General features: G+C 46.8%; 1 protein-coding gene across 6 annotated transcripts in view; it reads right to left on the bottom strand.

Moving 5' to 3' along the window:
• Positions 1-1239: 1239 nt before the first annotated feature.
• Positions 1240-27035, bottom strand: part of mideasb (mitotic deacetylase associated SANT domain protein b) — a 92741-nt gene continuing 66945 nt past the window's right edge. For all 6 annotated transcript variants that reach the window (XM_038782149.1, XM_038782141.1, XM_038782131.1 and 3 more), the window contains 7 exons: positions 26868-26971; positions 24479-24554; positions 22409-22497; positions 21795-21944; positions 19853-20029; positions 11980-12170; positions 1240-3703 (listed from right to left, as the gene is read on the bottom strand). In XM_038782149.1, the coding sequence (XP_038638077.1) occupies positions 3538-3703; positions 11980-12170; positions 19853-20029; positions 21795-21944; positions 22409-22497; positions 24479-24554; positions 26868-26971 (953 nt within the window). In that variant the 3' untranslated portion in view covers positions 1240-3537. The remainder of the gene's footprint in view (positions 3704-11979; positions 12171-19852; positions 20030-21794; positions 21945-22408; positions 22498-24478; positions 24555-26867; positions 26972-27035) is intronic.

Genomic DNA, 27035 nt, shown 5'->3' with positions numbered 1-27035 from the left:
ATTCACTTTAGCTATTCTCTTCTTCTTTATATAAGCTTTTAGTAAGAGTGTTTATGTTTTCTGTTAGTTTCCTTTCATAATTCATCTTAGCTCTTTTGATTTTAGTTTTAGTAGCCTTTTGCTGACCCCTAAAGTTCTCCCAACCCTCCAGCTTACCACTAGCTTTTGCAGTATGGTACGCCCTAGTTTTTGCCTTTATGTCTTCCTCGACTTCCTTGTTTAGCCATGGAACATTTTTCTCCCTTTTATAATTCTCTTCCTCTCAGGAATATACTTTAATTGAGATGTGTTTAATATCTCCCTGAACATCGCCATTCTTCATCAACAGTCCTACCATCAATTATTTGTACCCAGTCTACTTAAGCCAACTCTTTCCTCAGACCTGTATAATTAACTTTAGCATGGCACTCTCGCTCAATCTGAATTTGAAATTCTAGCATGCTGTGATCACTCATTCCAAGAGGATCCTTAACAAGACTATTTATCAACCCTTTGCCGTTACATAATACTAAATCTAAAATAGCCTGCTCCCTGGTTGACTCCATAACATATTTCTATAAGAAACAATCCCTCATGCACTCAATGAAATCTCCCTCGAGGAGGGAATTTGATTAGTCCAGTCAATATGCATGTTAAAATCACCCATGATTACCACTGCGCCCTCTCACAAGCCCTCGTTATTTCTTGGTTCATACTATGCCCCCTTTGGAAGTATTGCTCGGGGGGGCTTATAAATTACTCCCTCCAAGGAGTTCTTTCCTTTCTTTCTTATTTCAACTCAGATCAGATTGATTCAACGTTTTGGCTTTCATTGCCAATATCTTTCTTAATACAGCCTTAATGTTATCTTTAACCAATAAAGCAACTCCACCTCCTGTTCCATCCTCTCTATCCTTTGGGAATACTGAGTAACCTTGGACATTCAACTCCCAGTCTTCCTGCGACCATGTTTCAGTAATCCCACCAAATCCTACCCATTTGTCTCTACTTGTGCCATCAGCTCATTGACCTTATTCTGAACACTGCGTGCATTTAGGTACAAGGTTTTAAAATATGTCCTACTAATCAGGCCTGTATAATAACCTCTGCCCAACGCTAGAGCTCTTGTATGGCACTCTTGTCTTCTGCCGCTCAATCTGAATTTGAAATTCTAGCGTGCTGTGATCCTGTGATCAATCCTTCCAAGAGGAGCCTTCTCTTTTACAACTTTTGTTTTAAAAAAATTCAACTGCATTTACATTTAATAGTGGCATATTTACAATTTATTTCCTTTGTAAAACAAAGCTTTGAATCGTTGATATAAAATAATACAAATATTACATTGCAGAAAGATTGATGTGGTCAGTAGGCGTTGAGGAGCGCTGACCCACCACTGACTAGTTTAAACTAGCTTCAAAGGGCAGGGGTAGAAGGGCATCGAAAAGAAACAAAATGTACAAAACCATTCACAGAAAACATTGTACAGGCCAGCCTTTAAGTCAATCACATTATAAATCTTATGAAGTTTATACAGAAATCAAATAAGCATAGTAAGAATAAATAATGTAATCTTTTAATATATTTACAAGGTCTGTGGTAAAACAGGCTGATAAAGTCAGTGCTGACAGCCTTCGCTGTAGCTCTGGATTATATAGTTACTCCTTGTGCTGTATGTACAATGGCAGAATGAGCAAAAGCAGCTTTAAAGGTGAACAAGTTGTAAGGTTAAGAGGATCATGGTTCCCCAGCTTCAGGGCTGGACACCCAGGAATCTCCTATTCATTTTCTTTTAACATTAAATAACAAAGATTGTACACTTGTACTAGTGTCAGTCTCTCGCACAACATATGGCCCTTCAGAATTGCCCTAAAGTCTCCCGAAATTAAATAATAATCTCCTTGGTGCTGCTGCCAGCAACTCTGGGAGAAGACTCTTCAGGGCACTAAAACTCTTTTGGAACACTTTCAGTTACAGTTATAAAAAATCATGGTCTCCAGGAACATGCCCAACCTGAACTGGCAACGGTACTGGAGCATAGCCACTGCTGTGATTTATTATGAACTTGCTTCAAATAAATAACAATTCAGGAAATGTGATTTAGAAAAGAGATGGCGGCTTAGGAAATTAGGGATCTTCTGTGGCTTGTAACGGGAATGGGCTAAAGATTTCCCACTTGCAGTAGCTGCAATGGTCAGAGACACGATGGGCAGAATGCCCTCCATCTGGTACTGCTAGGATTCTGTGCCAATGACACGGTGCAGACCAGGGCAAGACTATCACACGATTGATAACATCTGTGGAACTGTCTCATGCCAACAAGATGGTGGGGCCCTGAGCAAATCTCTCAGAAATTGCCTGGATGAAGTTACAAGTCCAGAATACTTGCTCTGCAAAGCTTTACAAAGCATATGAAGGGGAGAAGATGTAACAAGATTCAAGCTCCCAGCATTTCCTCTGGTGCCCGCACATTCCGGGGGGGGACGGGGGGGGGCAATGGGTGGGAGAAGCAATATTGATATGGACTATCCTGCGCCTGGGCACTATGGCACCTGAATGATTTGAGTTCATATAACAGAATATACTTTGTGACTCTACTCGATGAGTCTGAACGTTGTGCAGAAAATGCATCCAGGGTCGGGAACACTGACGTGTACATATAAACAATGGGATAGTGAGCAGCGAGACAGCTCTCAGACTCTAGACCCCAGATTAATGTATCAGGACAAGATTTCACTCAGTAGCAAGCTCAAAGAGCCTAACTGTGTAAATGAGGTTGTATTAAACTGACAAACAGTTCATCCTGGTTGTCCAATTTTAATATTGCAACCCAAAGTTATGCAGTAAAGTCGCCGTAGTCCCAGGTGACCATAGACTGCTTTCCCCTTTGAGGGGGGGAGCTGACTGAAGGTGATTTAACCTGAGGATCACCTCAGGCAAGGGGCAAGGTTGCGAAGGTGGGGTCCTCATGAATAAGCTCAGTCAGTACGGGAATTGAACCTGTGCTGCTGGTCTGGCTCTGCATCGCGAACCAGCTGTCCAGCCAACTGAGCTAAATGAAATTCTGTCTCGTGTGATGTAAATACACTGACTCCTTTCAGTTGAATATATGTTTAAAGCCAGTTTCTGCTGAGCAACAATAATATTTGTCTATCCACACTTAACTAACGTGCAACTCTGCTCCTGAGCAATCTTCGAATCTGTGCAAGAAATTTGTTGTGCAACGGTGAATAAAAAGGGGAACGCTAAGTGAAGGAAAGCATTCAATCAATTGGACACAATAGAACTGAAAAAGTGCATGCAATTTTCCAATGTATAACCTTAGTTTGCTAGAATCACTGCTATCACCCATTCGTTGTGCAATCAGCCTGGGGTGAGAAGCAACCCAAAAGCCCTCCACACTCGCCACTTGTCCATTTGCAGGGCTGAGGGTGAGGAATAGATGATGACAAAGCGATGCATAGCTTCCCAGAGGAGGTACGTCCAGCACCGCCCATGTCGACCTGGCGAGTCCAGTCAAGGCCGCAGACTGTTGAGGGGAGCCCAATCTCTTCACTTACTCTATACATCCTGGTAGCAATAGGAATAGTCCTCGTACTTGTCTGTCTCCACCGTCTGCTCTTCCTCTGCCATAATACGGCTCTTCAATTCCGCTTCCCGTTGCTTCTTTTCTTGGACACTGTGACTCTTCATGTGTGCACTCCGACTCTTCACTTTGGAGAAAACCCTGGAATGGAAAGATCAGGTCAGAGTTGATGCTCCTAACCAAGTTGGCAGCATCGCCAATGGAGCTCCCTTTACACAATCATCCAAGAATTCCCCAGACTTGTTCTGCAGGAAAATCTGGAACACTCACCCACTAAAAGATCAACTGGAATTTTCAACACAGACCAATGAATTCTTGTTCGGTGGGGCAAAGGCAGGTAAATTGAGGCGAGGTATAGATCAGCTGTGATCTAATTCAACAATAGAACAGGCTTGACGGGCCAAATGGCCTCCCACTCTGGTCTTTCTGTTACGATCAAAAATGTTATTTCTCCTTTCTCTTATGTCTGAGGGGATTGTATTTCTAGGGGGTCTGAGGTCTTGCCTTTTCTGCATATTCTTAATTAGGAATTTGCACAATAGATGAAGAATACCAACATGAAGTGAGGTGGGGGAAGAGAGGGAACAAAAGATGTGCTATCTTAATTTAAAGAGGGAGCGAGAGAAGAATGCCAGTGTCAACTGGAGAGGGAAGAGGCATTAAGAGTGTTGGCATCAAGGGAGGAGGTAAAGTGCCTTCAAGGTAACAATGGTTAAACAATTTGAAACAATTCATCTGACGTAACAAGACAACATACAACTTGTATCTACAACAGCTGCAGTTTTTCAGGATGAAATAAGACTGAATCCTCGCAATCTTTCTCAATACGAGCAATGGTATGTTGAGGTACACCTTTTAACTTAAATTTGACAATCCTCGGGTTGTGTTTTTGCGTCTTACTCTGAGCTGGACTGATGCTTAGGTTTCTTTGTTTCAGAAATCTGAAAATAGATGGCGCATCTGGATGTCCTTCCAGAGGCCCTCAGGGAAATGGGACACATCACATGTAATCCCTTAACCCATCTTTTGAAGAGCTCACTGCCCTCTGGGGTGGTATCTGCAGACTGGAAGGAGGCCCAACAAAGTCCTCATATTTTAAACAGGGTGACAAGGTGGACCTCAGTAAGTATAATCCATTCATTTGACATCAGTAATAGGAACAATATTTAAGGGAATCATAGGGGTGCTTTTTATGATTAGGATAGAGGAATGAATCGCTTCTCGGCCTTTTGGCTAAGATCAAGTGTAGGATAGAGGAATGAAGGGAGGCACAGTGGCGTGGTGGTTAGCACTGCTGCCTCACACGCTGAGTTCCCGGGTTCGATCCCGGTTATGGCATACCCATCTCATCATATTTATGGAGTCAGTATGGCACAGAAGGCCATTTGACCCATTGGGTCCATGATTGCTCTCTGTAGACTAATCCAGTCAGTCCCATTCCCACCCACTCTATACCTGTGGCCATAGAATCCCTACAGTGCAGAAGGCAATTCAACCCATCGAAGCTGTAGCAACCATCCAAAAGTGCACCCGACCTAGGCCAATTGCCCCACCTTATTCCTGTAACCCCACCTAACCTGCACATCTTTGGACTGTGCAAGTAAACTGAAGCACCTGGAGGAAATCCACGCAGATAGAGGGAGAACATGCAAACTCAAGACAGTCACCCAATACTAGATTCAAACACCCAATGCTGGATTCCAGCTCAGTTTAGGTGTGGCACCTTGCTGCCCTATTATAAAATGTCTGCCCACCCAATTTCCCTTTGAAATCATTATTTCCGCTTCTGCCATCCTCAGAGGTGGCAGGTTCATTATCATTCCTTGCGTAAAAACATTCCACCCTATCCAGAGCCTTAAATTTGTACCATCAGCTAATGGGAACAGCTTCTCTTAAGTCTACTATATTTAAACCTGCCATATTGTTGTACACCTCGATCAAATCGCCCTTCAATCGCCTTTGTTCCAAGAACAACTCTAGCTTCTCCAGCCTAAACCTTGCAAATAAAATCCCTCATCTCCAGGGAAACACTGGTAAATCTCGTTTGCATCATTTCAATAACTCGCACCTTCTTCCTAAAATGTGATGACCAGAATCGGAAGCAATACTCCTAGTTGTGGCCCAAGCAGAGTTTTATTAAGCTTCAGCATGACTGCCGTGCTTTTGTACTTGTAACCTCTTTTGCCATGTGAGAGTACCTTTAAGAAATAGATCAGAAACGGGTGTTTATCAGTGATGTCAGAGTGTAGGTGGAGCTGGGCTGTCTGCCTGCTTTACTTTCGTTTTTGAGCAGCTGCTACAGAGTGAGTTATTAGTTTCATTTTCAGAGAGAAGAGCTGCAGTGAAAGCCAGCAGATGTGCATGGAACTCTCTATATGCTAAAGAGTGTTCTTTGGGTGATTTCAAAGGGATAACTGCTCTCATTAGAGAATTTAAACCTGATCTCTGTGTTAAAAGGGTTTTTTGTCTTCTGGATGTTGATTGGGAATTTATCAAGGGTTATCTATAGAGTACTGTATTCTTTGGGGATTTATTGGTGTTGATAGTTGTTAAGATGTTTACTGTGAGTTTATAAAGTGTTAACTAGTTTCATGAATACACATTGTTTTAATTTAAAAGTACTGTAACACTCTGTTGAATAACACCTGAAAGGCAGGCCCATGTGCTTCTCATAACCACAATAAATTTGAAGTTAAGGGTCAGGTGAACTCCATGATACACTTTGGGGTTCTCTTAAACCCTGGACCTTAACACTTTTATGAAACCCAAAATTCTATTTACTTTGCTGGAACAAAGAAGAAGAAAAGTACAGCACAGAAACAGGCCCTTCGGCCCTCCAAGCCTGTGCCAACCATGCTGCATCTCTAAACTAAAATCTTCCACACTTCCGGAGTCCGGTATCCCTCTATTCCCATCTTATTCATGTAATTCTCAAGATGCCCCTTAAACATCACCCTCCAGCAGCGAGTTCCAGGCACCCACCAACCTCTGTGTAAAAATCTTGCCTCGTACATCTCCTCTAAACCTTACCCCTCGCACCGTAAGCCTATGCCCCCTAGTATTTGGCCCCTCTACCCTGGGAAAAAGTCTCTGACTATCCACTCTGTCTATGCCCCTCATAATTTTGTAGACCTTTATCAGGTCGCCCCTCAATCTCCTTAGTTCCAGTGAGAACAAACCAAGTTTATTCAACCTCTCCTCATCGCTAATGCCTTCCATACCAGGCAACATCCTGGTAAATCTCTTCGGCACCCTCTCTAAAGCCTCCACATCCTTCTGGTAGAGTGGCGACCAGAATTGAACACTATACTCCAAGTGTGGCCTGACTAATGTTCTATACAGCTGCAACATGACTTGCCAATTCTTATACTCAATACACTGGCCAATGAAGGCAAGCATTCCGTATGCATTCTTGAATACCTTCTCCACCCGTGTTGCCCCTTTCAGTGACCTGTGGACCTGTACACCAAGATCTCCCTGACTGTTACATTTTCCTCCAAATCATTTATACTACGAACGGCAAAGGTCCCAACACAGATCCCTGCGGAACACCACTAGTCACAGCCCTCCAATCAGAAAAGCACCCTTCCATTGCTACTCTCTGCCTTCTATGACCTAGCCAGTTCTGTATCCATCTTGCCAGCTCACCTCTGATCCCGTGTGACTTCACCTTTTTTACTAATCTGCCATGAGTGACCTTGTCAAAAGCCTTACTGAAGTCCATATAGACAACATCCACTGCCCTGCCTGCATCAATCACCTTTGTGACCTCCTCAAAAAACTCTCATCAAGTTAGTGAGACATGACCTCCCCTTCACAAAACCGTGCTGCCTCTCGCTAATACGTCCTCTTGCTTCTAAATGGGAGTAGATCCTGTCTCAAAGAATTCTCTCCAGTATTTTCCCTACCACTGACATAAGGCTCACCGACCTGTAGTTCCCTGGATTACCCTTCTTCAACAAAGGAACAACATTGGCTATTCTCCAGTCCTCCAGGACATCACCTGAAGACAGTGAGGATCCAAAGATTTCTGTCAAGGCCTCAGCGATTTCCTCTCTTGCCTCCTTCAGTATTCTGGGGTCGATCCCATCAGGCCCTGGGGATCTATCCACCTTAATGTTTTTCAAGACGCCCAACACCTCGTCTTTTTGGATCTCAATGTAATCCAGGCTATCTACACACCCTTCTCCAGACTCAACATTCACCAATTCAATCTCTTTGATGAATACTGATGCAAAGTATTCATTTAGTACCTTGCCTATTTCCTCTGGCTCCACACTCTGGATGAACAGGGATATCCACTGCTTGCTGAAGTCTAGGTCTGAGGAGTTCAAGTCAGGCGACCCTGAACTCTACAAGAAAGCCAGATATGATCTAAAGAAATCCAAAGATGCCAAAAGACAATACCGGACCAAGCTTGAGTCCCAGGCTAGCCACAGGGATCCCCACCGTCTATGGTAAGGTCTGCAAGACATTACGGGCTACAAGATGAAAGCTTGTAAGATCGTCGGCTCCAATGCACCCCTCCCTGATGAGCTCAAAGCATTCTATGCCCGCTTTGAGCAAGAGGTCAGCGAGAGCGAGCCCTCCACCCCAGAAGCCGCAGATGAACTTGTATCTGAGATCACCACGGCAGACGTCAGAGCAGCCTTCTCGAAGGTCAACTCACGGAAAGCCACTGACCCGGATGGGGTCCCGGACGCGCACTCAGGTCTTGCACGGATCAGCTGGCGGGGGTATTCGCAGACATCTTCAACATCTCTTTACAACAATCTGAGGTCCCTATCTGCTTCAAGAAGATGACCATCATCCCTGTACCAAAAAAAGTCAAGCAGCGTGCCTTAATGACTATTGTCCAGTGGCTCTGACATCCATCATCATGAAGTGCTTTGAAAGGTTAGTCATGGCACGAATCAACTCTAGCCTCCCAGATTGCCTTGATCCACTACAGTTCGCCTATTGCTGCAACAAGTCCACAGCAGACGCCATCTCCATGGCCCTGTACTCTACCCTGGAACACCTAGATAACAAAGCCACCTATGTATTGACCATAGCTCAGCCTTCAACATCATCATTCCTACAAAACTCATCTCCAAACTCCATGGCCTTGGCCTCGGCTCCTCCCTCTGCGACTCAATCCGGAACTTTCTAACCCACAGGCCACAATCAGTAAAGATAGGCAACAGCACCTCCTCCACGATCATCCTCAACACCGGTGCCCCACAAGGCTGTGTCCTCAGCCCCCTACTATACTCCTTATATACCTTTGACTGTGTCCTCAGCCCCCTACTGTACTCCTTATACACCTATGACTGTGTGGCCAAATTCCCCTCCAAATCAATTTTAAAATTTGCTGATGACACCACCGTAGTGGGTCGGATTTCAAACAATGATGAGACAGAGTACAGGAATGAGATGGAGAATCTAATGAACTGGTGCGACGACAATAATCTCTCCCTCAATGTCAACAAAGTGAAGGAGATTGTCATCGACTTCAGGAAGCGTAGTGGAGAACATGCCCCTGTCTACATCAATGGGAACTAAGTAGAAAGGGTCGAGAGCTTCAAGGTTTTAGGTGTACAGATCACCAGTGTACAGCCTGTCCTGGTCCCCCCCCATGCCGACACTATAGTTAAGAAAGCCCACCAATGACTCTACTTTCTCAGAAGACTGAGGAAATTTGGCATGTCAGCTATGATCCTCACCAGCTTCTACAGATGCACCATAGAAAGCATTCTTTCTGGTTGTATCACAGCTTGGTATGGAGCCTGCTCTGCCGAAGACCGCAGGAAACTACAAAAGATTGTGAATGTAGCCCAGCCCATCACGCAAACCAGCCTCCCATCCATTTACTCTATCTATAATTCCCGCTGTCTCAGAAAGGCAGCCAGCATAATTAAGAACCCCACGCACCCCGGACATACTCTCTTCCACCTTCTTCCATCAGGAAAAAGATACCAAAGTTTGAGGTCACGTACCAACCAACTCAAGAGCAGCTTCTTCCCTACTGCCATCAGAGTTTTCAATGGGCCTATAACTGTAACATTATATTCTGCAGTCTGTCCTTCCTTCCTTATATACGGTATGCATTGTTTGTAAAGCATGCAAGAAACAATACTTTTCACTGTATACTAATACATGTGACAATAATAAATCAAATCAAATCATAGATTCCCTCCCCTGTCCTTCAATGGGCCAATCCTTTCCCTGGGTACCCTCTTGCTGGAGGCCTGTTTAGCTCAGTTAGCCAGAAAGCTGGTTTGTGATTCAGAACGAGGCCAGCAGCAGGGGTTCAATTCCCATACCGGCTGAGGTTATTAATGAAGGCCCACCTTCTCAACCTTGGCCCTTGCCCGAGGTGTGGTGATCCTCAGGTTAAATCACCACCAGTCAGCTCTCCCTCAAAAAGGGGAAAACAGCCAATGATCAACAGGAACTATGGCAACTTTAGGGCAGCACGGTAGCGCAAGTGGCTAGCACTGATTTCAACTGGGTCGGGGACTCTACCTATTGAGATACAGGTTTCACAATTGTGTGCGACAGGTCGGATAGGACCTGTCCATCATTGCTCAAAGGCTGACTGTTAAGCGGTCAGCTTCTAGAGGCCTGTGCCAGCTCTGTAGTTAGACCCGGTCCCAGCACTCTGTTCTGGACACGGTGTCTCAGAAAGGATGCACTGGCTTTGGAGGTGATTCAGCATAGACTTAGAAAAATGGAGACCTGGATTAGGAGTATAGATTGCATACACTTGGCCTGTAGTACCCTGAGTTTAGAATATTATGGGTGATCGCGCGGAGGATATTTAAAAAGATGAATGTTCTCCAAAGAACAGATACAGAGAAGTGGCTTCTTCTGAAATCCAGAACAAGGGGGCATGATCTTAAAATTAAAACCAAGTTACTTAGGAGTGAAATCAGGAAGGCCAAGCGGAAATTTGGGACACTTTTTCCCCCAAACATCTGTTGATCTGAGGATCAACAGAAGTGTTCAAGACAGAGACTGATTGTTTTTTGTTGAGTTTGGGTATCAAGGGGTGTGGGACAAAGACAGGCGAGTTGAGGAACAGACCAGCCATGGTTCAAAGGGCTGAATGGCCTCCTCCTGTCGCATGTCATAACCAATGTGTGCCACATGGGGGCACTGTGGCTCCAACTAGGGGAACTGGCGTGTCCAGTTTACCACTGCAGAATGATTCGGTGATATTTTTCCAGTATATCAGGTATATATTTAGAATTTCAACCGCTCCTTCAGTGCATTGCAACTCTGTAAAATAGATGTGATCATGGTATCATACAAACAACATAGTTAATATGGTGCCCCTAACACGGTAAAACACCTTGAGGTACTTCACAGGGGCATTTTCAAACAAAGTTTCACACCAAGCCAAAGAAGGAGACTTTAGGATATAGAACCAAAAGGTGCGGTCAAAGAGTTAGGTTTTAAGAAGCACGAAGAGGAGAGATAGGGGCAGAGAGAGTTTTAGCCTCAATTGCTTAGGGAGGGAATTCGAGAGTTCAGGACCCTTGGTAGCAGTAGTGGTGGAGCAATTAAAATGGGGGAGGAGTAAGCAGCCAGAAAGGGACGTTGGAGGGTTACAGGGGTTGGAGGATATTACAGAGATTGGGAAGAAGCACAGCAGATTTTTTAACCTGTGGCGGCTCCTCAAGAAGGGTACATGTCTGGGCACAGCACCATTGGAAGGATATTTGAGGCATCGAACAAGAACAGCAAAGATTTACCAGCAATGGCGCCCAAAATGAATGGGTATAATTACAAAGAAAAGCCTGAAAAACCAGGACTTTTTAATGATTAGAATAGAGAAGATTAATGAAGTTGGGGGGGGGGGGGGGGGGGGGGGCACAGACCGGTGGGATCATTAGTAAAAGAAAGAAGATGGAATCAATATAACTTTGGAATATTTTAACACACGCAACTACTGAGAGGTAGGCAAGAGCGTCATTTCAACAAGATTTGGATCGGAGGAGATTGACATGGAGTTAGGTAGTTAGGGTTAGATCACCCTCACTTTGTCTAAGGCTCGAGTATGGCAACTGGTCTCGATAACTATGGCTGTTAACCAATAAAATCTCAGACAAGATTCAAAGAATTATCTAATTTCCAGGAATTGAGCCATTTGGCCCATCAGTCCTCTGCCAGTGTTAGCTCGTCAGTTGGAGCTGTCTGCTTTCCATTGGCTGGAATAGTGTAAATGAAAAATGAACGAGGTCACGATCATGATTGGCTGCCATGCAACATGGAATTGATTCGTGCACCAGCATGCATGGGCTGAATGGCCACTTGGGTGAAGCACAAGAGGGCACCCAACCGCAGCACAACTATACTGTTCCTTTAGGGAGCAAGGATTGCCAAGTACTTGGCACCAACGCCTCAGCTTCGACTCTGAAACTTCCACTTACTTCCCACACTTCTTGCAAGGGAAGATATTTTCTTGACTCTGCTTGGCGGGTTTGGCTGTGACGCCCGACTGTGCCTGCTCACTCCTGGACGGCATGCGGGGTGCTGCTGTGGGTACTGCAGGTTGTCGCGGTCTGTAGCTGCATCGGTACGTGGGGTCAGGATTCTTCCGCAAGTGAACGCCTTGGGAGTGCTTCAAACAAAAAAAAAAGAGAAAGAGTAGAGTAAGTTTGGTCAGCGTGGTATTACGATCCCGGATCAGGCCCAACAGTTGCTAGGATATCGGACACAAACCCCAATACTGTATTTAATTTGTAAAACTACTGTGAGGAAAGGATACTTTGCTCCATGAGTACCTTCACACACAAATAGGAATATGGTTTATTGAAACAAACTTTATTACTAATACAGTATTACTAACTTTATCATACGAAAATAGCTTATAACTACCATTTAAACAATACTTAACAATGACAATGAAACATTAACTCTTAACTGCCATATTTTATCACCATTCTCAGGTCAAAATCCACTTTTAAATACAGTTAGCCAACCCAGGAATATTTTCTGTAAAGATATGTCTTGACAAACCTCTTTGAAAAAGAGAGATTCTTCAGGAAACCAGCTTGCAAATTCTTGCCTGTGTCAAACTACTGTTTAACCTACCCACCTTTCAGAAACTGCTGTTCTGCTCAAAAATCTTCGCAACTAAATTGCTTTGAGATAAACTGCTCTTCTGTCCACAGTCAAATCTGAACTCAACACTGAAACACATCTGACTGCTTCAGCCTCTGGCTCCTACCATTAACTACATCACCTTACTAAAGCTAAACACAATGGGCACGATCTACCACCATGCTGCGGCCGAAAAGCAGTGTCGCAGCGCAAAGTGGCTGGTAAATGACGGGAGGCCACAATGTATCCGGCTTTCCACGCCTCTTGAAATCCAACGTGATCTCGCGAGACGTTGCAATGTGAAGCCCGCCCGTTGTGGGCGGGATCACTTTTTGGCAAATCTGGCATATTAAAGTCTGACTTTAATATGCAGTTCCCTGAGGCAACAAAGACATTGGGATCTATCCCCTTCAGGTTGGAGACTTCGGGCCAGCACCATTCCGTACTGGTCTCCACAAACGGGGCCTAGATGGAAATGCACACATGGGGGTCTCCCAGGGGATCAGAGGCCCCCAGGGGCGTGTCCTCTGGGCAGGGCGATACCTCGGTACTGCTGGTGATACCCAGGCCCCCCCTTGCACTGCCAAGATGCCCAGATGACACTGCCAGCCAGCAGAAGCACTGCCAGTTTGCCAGTCTGGCACTGTCAAGATGTCAAGTTGGCATTTTGTGCGCGGCAGGGATCGGAAGGGTAGGGGCTAAGGACTCCCTTACAGCGAGTGGGGGTCACATTGGGAGCTCGAAAGATAGGGTGGGCATTTAAAACTGGAACCTGCTCTCTCCCTTCACTGAGGCGTTTCAGTGGGTGGGGCTCCTCAGTGCAGGAAATGGGACTAAGTGCGACTTTGGCTGCGCATTCCCCGCGGAGGCCGCATATCTAACCCAAGTGGCATTCCCCGCGGAGGCCGCATATCTAACCCAAGTGGCATTTGATAGTGTTGTGTCTTTTGAAGCTGCAAGTGCCAGGAAACACGCGGCTGAACACATTTGCTATGGGACTTTGCTCCATTTGGTTGAATCGGGCTGAATGTCTCGAATTATCTACTCCCGAGGGAACCTTCGTTATATAAATAAAATTCCATTCGCCCAACTTCAGGTAAACAATACACATGGTTGGAATGAATGATTGTTTCCTTCTTACAATGCCTCTGTGGCTGCTGGTCTTGTAAACCAGGATTTAAAAAAACACGACTACAGCAGTCATACACACACTATACCAGGTACCAGGCTTCTAACCCCCACCAAATACATGTAATACAACATATATCTGAAATTCCTCCATTCATCAGAATTCTCTTCGCTCCTTTCACAACCTCAGGAAGTTTATACAATGCTGTTTATTGCACAGAAATACTTTACAAACAGCATAGCACATTTTTGAAGGGTACATACAATTTACATCTAGCAAGGTATCACAAACAGATACCACAATGAGAAAATGATCGGATAACCTGTTTTAGTGATATTGTACGAGGGATATTTATTAGCCAGTACATTGGGGAGAACTCTCCCACTCTTTTACCAATAGTGCCTTGGACTCTTTTTTAATTCCACCCGAGGGAAAACATGGCACCTCTGACAATGCAGCACTCCCTCAGTACTGCACTGGAGTGTCACCCTTTATTATGTGCTCAAGTCTCTGGTCTAGAACCAGAACCCACAATCTCCTGACTCAGGGGGAAGAATTTAATGCAGATCATGGTCCTCAAAAGTGGACATGAGACCTTGTCGAAATCAGTTCCTGGAAACAAAAATTTACGATAAGTTAAGATGGGCAATCTGTCATTGAGGAGGTGTAGATGTTCTCAGACTAGATTAATAGTCGTTTTTTATTTGATTCATTTACGGGATGTGGACATCACTGGCTAGGCCAGTATTTATTGCCCATCCCTGGTTACCTTCCAGAAGGTGGTGGTAATGGGGAATCGCCTTCTTGAACCGCTGCGGTCCCCGAGGAGCAAGTACACCCACTGTGCTGTTAGGGAGGGAGTTCCAGGATGTTACCGCAGTGACAGTGAAGGAGCGGCGATATATTTCCAAGTCAAGGTGTTGAGCGACTTGGAGGGGAACCTCCAGGTGGTGGGGGTTCCCAGGTATCTGCGGTTCTTGTCCTTCTGGATGGTAGTGGTCATGGGTTTGGAAGGTGCTGCCTAAGGAACCTTGGTGAGTTACTGCAGTGCATCTTGTAGATGGCACACACGACTGCCACTGTTCGTCGGCGGTGGAGGGTTTGAATGTTTGCGGAAGGGGGAGCAATCAAGCGGGCTGCTTTGTCCTGGATGGTGTCAAGCCGAGTAGTGTTGGAGCTACGCTCATCCAGGCAAGTGGAAAGTATTCCATTACACTCCTGACTTGTGCCTTGTAGATGGTGGACAAGAGTTGGGGGGGGGGGGGGGACCGGGTCAGGAGGCGAGCTATTCGCCGTAGGATTCCTAGCCTTTTTCCTGCTCTTGTAGTCACAGTATTTATATGGCTCGTCCAGTTCAGTTTCAGATCAATGGTAATAGCGGGGGATTCAGTGATGGTAATGCCATTAAATGTCATGGGGCGGTGGTTAGATCTTCTCCTGTAGGAGATGGTCATTGCCTGGTATTTGTGGGGAGCAAATGTAACTTGCCACTTGTCAACCCAAGCCTGGATATTGTCCAGGTATTGCTGCATTTGGACACGGACTGCTTCATGCTCTGAGGAGTCGCGAATGGTGCTGAGCATTGTGCCGTCATTGCAAACATCCCCACTTCTAATCTTGTGAGGAAAGGGAGGACATTGGTGAAGCAACTGAAGATAGTTGGGCCCATGAGACACTGCCCTGAGGAACTCATGCAGTGATGCCCTGGAGTTAAGATGATTGACCTCCAATAACCACAACCATCTTCTTTTGTGCCAGGTATGACTCCAAACAGTGGAGCATTTCCCCCTGATGCCCATTCAAGGACTCCTTGATACCACATTCGGTCAAATGCTGCCTTGATATCAAGGGCAGTCAATCTCACCTTTGGAGTTCAGCACGTTTGTCCATGTTTGAACCAAGGTTGTCATGAGGTCAGGAGATAAGTGACCCTGGCGGAAAGCGGAAGGTTTTTGCTAAGTGCTGCTTGATGTCCTCTTCCATCGCTTTGCTGATGATGGAGAGTAGCCTGATGGGGCAGTAATTGGCCTTGCTATATTTGTCCTGCTTTGTTTCGGGTACAGGGCATACCTGGGCAATTTTCCAAATTGCCAGGCAGATGCCAGTGCTGTAGCTGTCCTGGAACAGTTTGGCTGTGGAGGCAACAAGTTCTGGAGCACAAGTCTTCAGTACTATTGCTGGAATATTGTCAGGGTCCATAGCCGTTTCTTGCAATCACGTGCGCTGAATCGTATTGGCTGAAGACTGACTTCTGTGTTGCTGGGGATCTCAGGTGATAAAAGTGGATATTTAATAGCTATGCAATGTCCATAAATTCAAATAATACACAAACGACTTTATGCCTGGCAGTGGAATGCAGATCCATTTCAGACATTGTGTCTCGCTACCAGGCGAGATATTAGGACAGGCCAAATGCAGACTGCATTTCTCCTCTCAAACAATGTACCTTAGCCAAGTACAAGCATTAGGAAAAGGAAGAAGCATTCATTCTCTAGAACTCATTGCTCCATTCAGTTCAACCATACCGGAGTTGTGTCTTAACACACTCTACCCACCTTAGCTCCGACACCCCGGGAAACCTTTAGCCAACATAAATGCATCAATCAGCTTTAAAAGCTCAAATTGATCCCCAGCCTTTTAGTATATAGAGACTTCCAGATGTGTGACCTTGAGAAGTTAGTCAGTGGCCCGTGTATACATTCAGGGCGAGGTGTCAGTGGCCTGTGTAAACATTCAGGGCGAGGTGTCAGTGGCCTGTGTATACATTCAGGGCGAGGTGTCAGTGGCCCGTGTATACATTCAGGGAGAGGTGTCAGTGGCCCGTGTATACATTCAGGGCGAGGTGTCAGTGGCCTGTGTAAACATTCAGGGCGAGGTGTCAGTGGCCTGTGTATACATTCAGGGCGAGGTGTCAATGGCCCGTGTATACATTCAGGGCGAGGTGTCAATGGCCCATGTATACATTCAGGGCGAGGTGTCAGCGGCCCGTGTATACATTCAGGGGAAGGTGTCAATGGCCCGTGTATACATTCAGGGGAAGGTGTCAATGGCCCGTGTATACATTCAGTGGAAGTGTCAATGGTCCGTGTATACATTCATGGCAAGGTGTCAATGGCCCGTGTATGTATTCAGGGCAATGGATCAATGGCCCATGTATGTAGTCAGGGCAAGGGGTCAGTGGCCCGTGTATACATTCAGGGGAAGGTGTCAATGGCCCGTGTATACATTCAGGGGAAGGTGTCAGTGGCCCATGTATACATTCAGAGAAAGGTGTCAATGGCCCGTGTATACATTCAGGGGAAGGTGTCAATGGCCCGTGTATACATTCAGGGGAAGATGTCAATGGCCCGTGTATACATTCAGGGGAAGATGTCAATGGCCCTTGTATACATTCAGGGGAAGGTGTCAATGGCCCATGTACATATTGAGGGCAATGGGTCAATGGTCCATGTATGTATTCAGGGCTACGGGTCAATGGCCCGTGTATACATTCAGGAGAAGGTGTCAATGGCCCGCGTATACATTCATGGCAAGGTGTCAATGGTCCGTGTACATATTGAGGGCAATGGGTCAATGGTCCATGTATGTATTCAGGGCTACGGGTCAATGGCCCGTGTATACATTCAGGGGAAGGTGTCAATAGTCCATGTATATATTCAGAGAAAGGTGTCATTAGCCCATGTATACATTCATGGCAAGGTGTCAATGGCCCGTGTACATATTGAGGGAAAGGTGTCAATGGTCCGTGTATGTAGTCAAAGCAACGGGTCCATAGTGCGGGTATGTAGTCAGGGCAAGGGGTCAATGGCCCATGTATGTAGTCAGGGCAAGGTGTCAATGGCCCGTGTATACATTCAGGGCAAGGTGTCAATGGCCCGTGTATACATTCATGGCAAGGTGTCAATGGCCCGTGTACATATTCAGGGAAAGGTGTCAATGGCCCATGTATACATTCAGGGCAACGGGTCCAGGGCCCGTGTGTACATTCAGCGAAAGGTGTCAATGGCCCGTGTGTACATTCAGGGAAAGGTGTCATTGGCCCGTGTATACATTCATGGCAAGGTGTCAATGGCCCGTGTACATATTCAGGGAAAGGTGTCAATGGCCCATGTCTGTATTCAGGGCAATGGGCCAATGGCCCATGTATGTATTCAGGGCAATGGGCCAATGGCCCATGTATGTATTCAGGGCAACGGGTCAATGGCCTCTGTATACATTCATGGCAAGGTGTCAATGGCCCGTGTACATATTCAGGGCAACAGGTCCAGGGCCCGTGTATACATTCAGGGCCACGGGACCAGGGCCCGTGTGTACATTCAGGGGAAGGTGTCAATGGCCCGTGTATACATTCATGGCAAGGTGTCAATGGCCCGTGTACATATTCAGGGAAAGGTGTCAATGGCCCGTGTATGTATACAGGGCAATGGATCAATGGCCCGTTTATGTATTCAGGGCAACGGGTCAATGGCCCGTGTATGTATTCAGGGCAATGGATCAATGGCCGGTGTATATATTAAGAGCAAGGACGAGGAGTCAATGACCCGTGTACATATTCACGGCAAGGTGGCAATGGCCCGTGTATATATTCAGGGTGAGGGTGAGGAGTCAATGGCCCGTGTATATATTCAGGGTGAGGGTGAGGAGTCAATGGCCCGTGTATATATTCAGGGTGAGGGTGAGGAGTCAATGGCCCGTGTATATATTCAGGGTGAGGGTGAGGAGTCAATGGCCCGTGTATATATTCAGGGTGAGGGTGAGGAGTCAATGGCCCGTGTATATATTCAGGGTGAGGGTGAGGAGTCAATGGCCCGTGTATATATTCAGGGTGAGGGTGAGGAGTCAATGGCCCGTGTGTATATTCAGGGCGAGATATCAATGGTCCATGTGTTTATTCAGGGCAAGGATGAGAAATCAATGGCCGGTATATATAGTCAGGGAGATGAGTCAGTTTCCTGTGTATATATTCAGGATGAGGAGTCACAAAGAGCTGCTCTTTAACACTTGATTAAACCCATTTGCACGGTACAGAGTGTATTGATTGGCCAGGTCACAGGAACCTTGCGGGCCTCCTAGAAACAGCAGTTTGCAGGTCCTGGTCCAGGACGGGTGGACTCTATTGGAAGTCACTCTGGCTGCCCTCAGCTGTCTTGCCAACGCTGAGTGACCCTGGAGAGGAAGCATGTGGTACCCAATGGTACACTTGATACCTTCCATGACCAGTGGATACCTCAGGGTGCATAATGTTCCGAGCTCCGTTCAGACGCTATGAATTAGATGGGAAGATTTCTTTTGCTTTTGTTGAGACTTCATTGCTCCTTTTATTCAATTAACTGGATAATGGTGCCCAAGAAAGGGTACTTGCGCTTATGTTTGATGAGTGCTGGACCAGTCCACAGATTGGAGCACATACTCAGGGCTGACACTCCAATACTGAGGGAATGCTGCACCGGGGGAGGTGTTGTCTTTCAGATGTGACCCTTTTCCCTCTCGGGTAGGCATAATAGATCCCATGGCACTATTTTGAAGAAGAGCAGGGGAGTTCGCTAAAGTGTCCTGGCCAATACTTATCCCTTAAATTAACGTCGCCAAAGCACATCATCTAGTCATTTATCGCACCGCTGTTTGTGGGATCTTGCTGTGCACGAATTGCCTGCCTCGCTTCCCACAAAGCGATAGTGTACACAGTTCAAAAGTACTTCTTTGGCTGTGAAGCGCTTTGAGATATCGGAGGTGGTGAAAGATGCTATAGAAATGCAAACCTTTTGTCTATCTTTTACTACACCTCTGTGGTATTTTCCTGTCGCACCAAGTCCCTGGCAGGTATCCAACACAGATCTGGAGTTCCTCAGAATCCCAAAGTCCATCCTTACCTGCAACACCGCAAGGCATCTCACTGACTGAGATACGAGGGCAAAACAAACAACGGTTTCTTTATAAAACACTGCTTAACCACAATGGATAAATGCCCTCTAGACTAACACTCCCAAGACTCCCTCAAACCAGATGAACCAGAATTAATAAATGCTCTCTAGTCTAACATGCCACAACTCATAGAAACCAGATTAACTTACAACTGCTGAGTTCTGTTCATTCTTCACAACCTTAGCTTGGGTCAGGATTAGTTTCTTGTGATCTGGGTTGTACTCCTCCTCCTGCCCCTGTTCATCCTCCTCCTCGTCCTCCTCTTCGTCCTCTTCTTTCTTTACTTCTGTTACGATAGGTACTCGGGCTCTACGAGGGAGAGAATCCTGCAAAATCAAAGTGCAATATTATTCCACTAGCCTGCAGAAGTACTGGTTGAGAGCTTCAAATTCCTAGGTGTGCACATCACCAGCAATCTATCCTGGTCCACCCACATCAACGCTACCACCAAGGAAGCACAACAGCACCTATACTTCCTCAGGAAACTAAGGAAATCGAGCATGTCCACATTGACTCTTCCCAACTTTTACAGATGCACCATAGTAAGCATCCTACCTGGCTGCATCACAGCCTGGCATGGCAACTGCTCGGCGTGAATGCCTCCACCTCGTGCGCAAGGTTGGGGCTGATACAGCTGAAAGTGGTACACGAGGGCGAGGATGAGCCGATTCTTCAAGGAGTAGAAGATGTGTGTGAATGTTGCGGGGCGAGGGGGGGGCGCTAATCACGTTCAGATGTTTTGGTCCTGTCCAAAGCTAGAGGATTACTGGAAGGAGGCTTTTAGGGTAATTTCTAAAGTGGTGCACGTGAAACTGGACCCGGGCCCCTGGGAGACAGTGAGCGGAATTCTCTGACCCCCCGCCGGGTCGGAGAATCGCCGGGGGTCGGCGTGAATCCCGCCCCCACCGCCCTCCAAATTCTCCGGCCCCCCAAAACTCGCCCCGGCGTGAATCGCGCCGCCCGCCTCGAAGAATAGTGGGGACCAGCGCAACTCAATGGGCTCCGGGGCCGCCCAAATTCTCCGGCCCGCGATGGCCCGAAGTCCACAATTTAGAAATAGAAACCGAGAAATACAGCACAGATCAGGCCCTTCGGCCCACGATGTTGTGCCGAACTTTTATCCTAGGTTAATCATAGATCATAGAATTTTGGACACTAAGGGCAATTTATCATGGCCAATCCACCCAACCTGCACATCTTTGGACTGTGGGAGGAAACCGGAGCACCCGGAGGAAACCCACGCACACACTGGGAGGATGTGCAGACTCCACACAGACAGTGACCCAAGCCGAAATCGAACCTGGGACCCTGGAGCTGTGAAGCAATTGTGCTATCCACAATGCTACCGTGCTGCCCCATTTTAGCCCAAGAGCACCAAAGATGATGCTTCACTGTGCGAACGGAGATCAAAGGCTGGAATCTTTCACCTTTCATGGCTTAACACATTTTCACGTTAGCCACTAACTCAGAGGAGGGAGCCTCAGCCATTCATTGGTTTCTTTGTAGCCCGTGCCTTTATGCAGCAAGACCAAGTTGGGTTGATTGTCAGGTAATGACCATCTCCAACAAGGGAAAGTTGAATGGTCGCCCTTTGAAATTCAAGTCAAATATCCCACCATCAACATCCTGGGGGCAAATCCTGACCAAAGATTTAACAAGATCAACCACATAAATATGGTGATAACAAGAGCAGGTTAGAGGCTGGGAATCCTACAGTGAGTAACTCACTTCTGGACTCCCCAAAATCTGTCCATCATCTACGAAGCACAAGTCAGGAGTGTGATGGAATACTCTTGACTGGATGAGTGCAGCACCAACAACACAAGAATCTCAACGTCATCCACCACCCAACATTAACTCTCTCTACTATCAATACACTACCAGGCCCCAGTTAGTCTCTTACTTTACAAAGAGTACATACCTCTTTATTTTGCCTACCAAAATGCACCATGCCGCACTTATCTATATTGAAATTTATTATCCATTCTATAACCTTTTGACATTATTCAGGTGTGGTCCAGACAAGAAATAATTGCTTTCCTTTCAGGAAATCCCAAACACCATACATCCAATGAAGTAACCAGGCCTTACCTTTCTGTCAATTTCAACCGGCTCCTCCTCATTCTTGCCATTGCTATCAGAAACATCGCCAAATATCAGGACTCCATTCCTGCCGATCTTCACCTGTTTCTTGTACGTGTAGTAAAACTCAACGCACTGGGCCACAGTTTTTGTGTTCACCTGCAAGACACAAGGAGGCATTTCATATCTTCTCCCCGCATAGTAAAGGGGCTATTGTGCCTCTGCTAACTCTTTGAGCTATCCAATTAGACCTAGTCCCTTGCTATTTCCCCAGAGCCCTTTAACTTTCTCCATTTCAACTATTTTGAAAATGCCACTCAAATCTGCTTCCACTCGTTTTCCAGCAGTGCATTCCAGACTAGTCCCTTGTCAATTATATTAAATCTGTATTGTCCTACAAACAGTTTGTCCTCATCTACTCTCACAAAACCCTTCAAGATTTTGAACAACCTTTTCAAATCTCATCTTAACCTTCACTTCTCGGAGAAGAACAATTGCATCTTCACCAGTCTCTCCACATGGCACCATGCTAGCAAATCTCCACTGAACCTCGTCTGTCCTCTCTCCCAGCACATCCCTCCCCCCCACCCAAGTTGGCAGGCATGCAGCTCATTGGGTCTTACCAGTTTCTGAACGAGGAAGAAATCCTTCCTATGTGCTGCCAGCCCTTTGTTGAACATCTTCTTCTCTGCAGATGTCCATTTATCGGACCCTGTTAACGATATATTTTTAAAAAAGAGTCAGACATGTTGTGTTTCTTTGGAAGGCCCTGGTTGAACACTGTGGCACGATTTAATCTGCTCACTTGATCCTCTCGCCGAAGGCAGTCACCGAGGGCTGTTCTGCACTGCAACCTGGCGCTGACCCTCCCCCCTCCTTCCAGCGGGTGTTCAGAGGAGCAGAGGACCCCCTCCCCCAGGGAAATCACGGCCAGTTTTGTTCATCGGCCTACTCCTTTTCCCGAGCTGAAGCCAATTGCTGTGAGCCAGAACTTCATCCAGGCCCTTCCCCAGGTAATCTCACTATCTCTGCAACCCCCTCCAGTCCCACAACCCTCATTCCCGTACCCAGAACTCTCCCCTCCTCAGCACCCTTGATTTTAACTTCTCTACCATTGGTGATAGTGCTTTCAACTGCCACAACCTAAATTCTGGGCGGCATGCTGGCGCAGTGGTTAGCACTGCTGTCTCACAGCTCTTGGGGACTCGGGTTCGAAATTGGACCCGGGTCACTGTCTGTGTGGAGTTTGTACATTCTTCCCATGTCTGTGTGGGTCCCACCCCCACAACCCAAAAAGATGTGCAGGGTAGGTGGATTAGCCATGCTAAATTGCCCCTTAATTGGGAAAATAAGATAATTGGGTACTCTAAATTTATTTTTTAAAAGACCTAAATTCTGGAATACCCTCCCAAATGCTCCTTAAAATCCACCTTTCTGGTCAAGCAGTTGACCACCCGTTATCTCCTTATGTGTCTGAGTGTCAACATGCCCTCACAATGCTCCTGGAACAGCTTTGGAGCGGTTGCCATTTTAAAGGTGCTGTATAAATATATATATAGGAGCCACCTTAGGTCCAAGACAGGCAATGAACATAGACCATTACAGCGCAGTACGGGCCCTTCGGCCCTCGATGTTGCGCCGACCTGTGAAACCATCTGAAGCCTATCTGACCTACACTATTCCATTTTCATCCATATGGCTATCCAGTGACCCCTTAAATGCCCTTAAAGTTGGCGAGTCTACTACTGTTGCAGGCAGGGCGTTCCACACCCCTACTACTCTCTGAGTAAAGAAACTGCCTCTGACATCTGTCCTATATCTATCACCCCTCAATTTAAAGCTATGTCCCCTCGTGTTGGTCATCACCATCCGAGGAAAAAGAAGGAAAAATAAAGCATCAGAAACACTGGACTGTCATTTTTATTCCTGATGCTCTGCCTGTGCACACAGAAAAGTTCCCAGAAACAGCAATGTGACAGTCTGTCTTAGTGACGGAAGGATGAATATTAGCCAGGAGACAGCCCCCTTGCTCACCTTTGAAATTATGCTGTGGACCATTTTGAGAGAGGGGTCCTTGGTTTAAAGTTTTATCCCAAAGGCCAGCAGTGTAGCATTCTTTCAGTATTGTACTGGGAATATCAGCCTGAAACATCTGTTCACATCCCTGGAGTAGGCCCTAAGCCTAGCCTATTGTGACAGAGACATGAGCACTCTCACAGAGCTGTGACTGAAATAGAACATAGAACAGTACAGCACAGAACAGGCCCTTCGGCCCTCGATGTTGTGCCGAGCAATGATCACCCTACTCAAACCCACGTATCCACCCTATAGCCGTAACCCAACAACCCCCCCCCCTTAACCTTACTTTTAGGACACTACGGGCAATTTAGCTTGGCCAATCCTCCTAACCCGCACATCTTTGGACTGTGGGAGGAAACCGGAGCACCCGGAGGAAACCCACGCACACACGGGGAGGACGTGCAGACTCCGCACAGACAGTGACCCAGCCGGGAACTGAACCTGGGACCCTGGAGCTGTGAAGCATTTATGCTAACCACCATGCTACCGTGCTGCCCCTATCTAACTAGAAGCATTTCCCCAGCTGGTTGGGAAATACAGGCCTTGTCAGAAGAAGAAAAGTACAAAATCAAACTAGTGGAGAGTCAGAATCGGAGGGTAAGGCTCTCATGTACCTGCGTAGTGATAATTGAGTAGCGCCTTGCTCCTGCCCCGTGGAGTCTTTTTAATAAGTAGCATATTCATGGCTGCCTGGTGGGGAGAAGCAAAACAACATGAGCAGCAGGAACAAAAATGAATGGATACATGTTACAGGTATAAATATATGGACCGGGATTCTCCGACCCGTAGCAGGGTCGGAGAATCCCCGGCGGGTGCGAGAATCGCGCCCCGGCGCCAGCTTCCCCAATCTCTGGTGCCGATTCTTGGGTGCCCGCGGGATTCCCACCGTGCCGGTCGGGGGCCGTTGGCAGCGGCCCCCCGGCGATTCTCCGGGCCCCGATGGGCCGACGAGTTTGGCCGAGTCCCGCCGCTGGTGGGGGGGGGGGGGGGGGGGGGGGGGGGGGGGGGGGCCTGGCCAGCGATCAAGGCCTACCGATCGGCAGGCGGGCTGGTTCCGTGGGGGCCTATTTTACTCTGGGCCGGGCCCCTGTATGGCTCCACCATATTGCCTGGGGGCCGGTGCAGAGAAGGGAACTCCCACGCATACGCGGAAATACGCCGGCCGTTCCGCGCATGTGCGGAATCGCGCCAGCATTTCTGCACCGGCTGGAGCTGCGGGGACGACTCAGGAGCCAACCTAGCCCCCGAGAAAGGGGAGAATTCCTCACTTGTGGGAACCGTTGACGGGGGGAGTGGTTAGCACCAGTTTTCACGCTGGCGTGGGGACCTGGCCCCATTATTAGAGAATCCCGCCCGTGATGTGTAAATGTACATTGGAAAGACTGTGAACTGTGTGCAGGATAATGATAGACTTCAAGAGATCGTGGACAGGCTTGTGTAATAAGCAGACATGTGGTAGGCACAATTCAATGCAAAGGTGAGGTGCGATGTGTGACACATTTTGGGAGGGAGAACAAAGAGAAGCAATATAATATAATGGAGACAACTCTAAATGGAGTGCAGGAGCAGAGGGACCTGGGGTACATGTGCATATAGAGGCATTGAGTATAAAAGCAAAGAGGGGCCATGGTGAACCTTTGGAAGACACTGGTTCGGCCTCAACTGGTGTAGTGTGTCCAATTCTGGGCACCACACTTTCAGAAAGACGTGGACCAGTGGTGGGTAACCCGCAGTCCGGGGGCCACGTGCGGCCCATCTGAGTTCCGAGGGTGACCCACGAGTAATTCTGTTGACTGTTTCTCTTGCGCAGAGTCGTCACATTCCACTGATCTCCATCCGTGTATATTTTTTCCTACCACTATGACTGAAGTGATCCAGACGTAAAGCAAGGGCAAGTGAAGTGAGGTGCGGCTGATTGCAACAACATTGACTGTTAGACCCAGGCACACCCTCAACATCCAAACCATAACAAATCATTTTCTTTCTATCATTTGAAGTTGATGAAAGTTCATAGAACATAGAACAGTACAGCACAGAACAGGCCCTTCGGCCCTCAATGTTGTGCCGAGCCATGATCACCCTATTCAAACCCACGTATCCACCCTATACCCATAAACCAACAACCCCCCCCCTTAACCTTACTTCTTATTAGGACACTACGGGCAATTTAGCATGGCCAATCCACCTAACCCGCACATCTTTGGACTGTGGGAGGAAACCGGAGCACCCGGAGGAAACTCACGCACACAGGGGGAGGACGTGCAGACTCCACACAGAGTTCTGTTAATATATGAATGATTTAAGCATATATTTGGCAAGTAGTATAATAATAATAATAATAATAATAATAATAGCTTATTGTCACAAGTAGGCTTCAATTAAATTACTGAAAAACCCCTAGTCGCCACATTCCGGCGCCTGTTTGGGGAGGCCGGTACGAGAATTGAACCCGCGCTGCTGGCCTTAATTTGCATTGCAAGTCAGCTGTTTAGCCCATTGTGCTAAACCAGCCTCATTATTTTAATAATAAATATTAAAAAGTATTTTATTTTATTCATAGGGTCATGGTTAGTGAACATGTCTAATATCAATCTGATGGCCCACTGAGGTAAAAGAGGACCACTCATGCGGCCCACTTACTGGTTTAGGTTGCCCAGGACTGGATGCTACAGAGAGGGTTTGAGAAAAGATTCATGAGAATGATTCCAGGGTGAGGGACTTCAGTTCCATGGAATAGAATTAGAGAAGTTGGGACTGTTCTCCATGGAGAAGATTGAGAGGAGATTAATGCTCAAAATCATGTGGGGTCTGGACGGAGTGGAGCAAGAGAAGCTGCTCCCATTGTTGGGAGAGTCAAATGACAAAAGAACTAGAGGTGACGGGAGGAAACTTTCTTTGCAAAAGCAGCAAGTTGTTCAGTTCAGGATTGCACTGCCTGACTGAAAGTGTGCTGGAGGAAGATTCGGGTTGGGTTGGTGGGTAATAAGAGTTTGGATTGCTTACCAGTGTGTTGCCCTTGGACTCATGCAGACAGTGTAAGACAAGCTCCTGGTTTGTACCTCCTCCTGGTAAAATGTTGGAACAGGCTAGTGTCATCAGGTCATCCACTGCAGGGGAAAACCAAAGAAACGTAAACGTCAACTCTGGGGAACAATGACGCAAATCATGGGG

The sequence above is a fragment of the Scyliorhinus canicula genome, chromosome 2 (assembly GCF_902713615.1).
Source record: "Scyliorhinus canicula chromosome 2, sScyCan1.1, whole genome shotgun sequence".
Taxonomy (NCBI): domain Eukaryota; kingdom Metazoa; phylum Chordata; class Chondrichthyes; order Carcharhiniformes; family Scyliorhinidae; genus Scyliorhinus; species Scyliorhinus canicula.
This window is presented reverse-complemented; position numbering and strand designations above follow the sequence as displayed.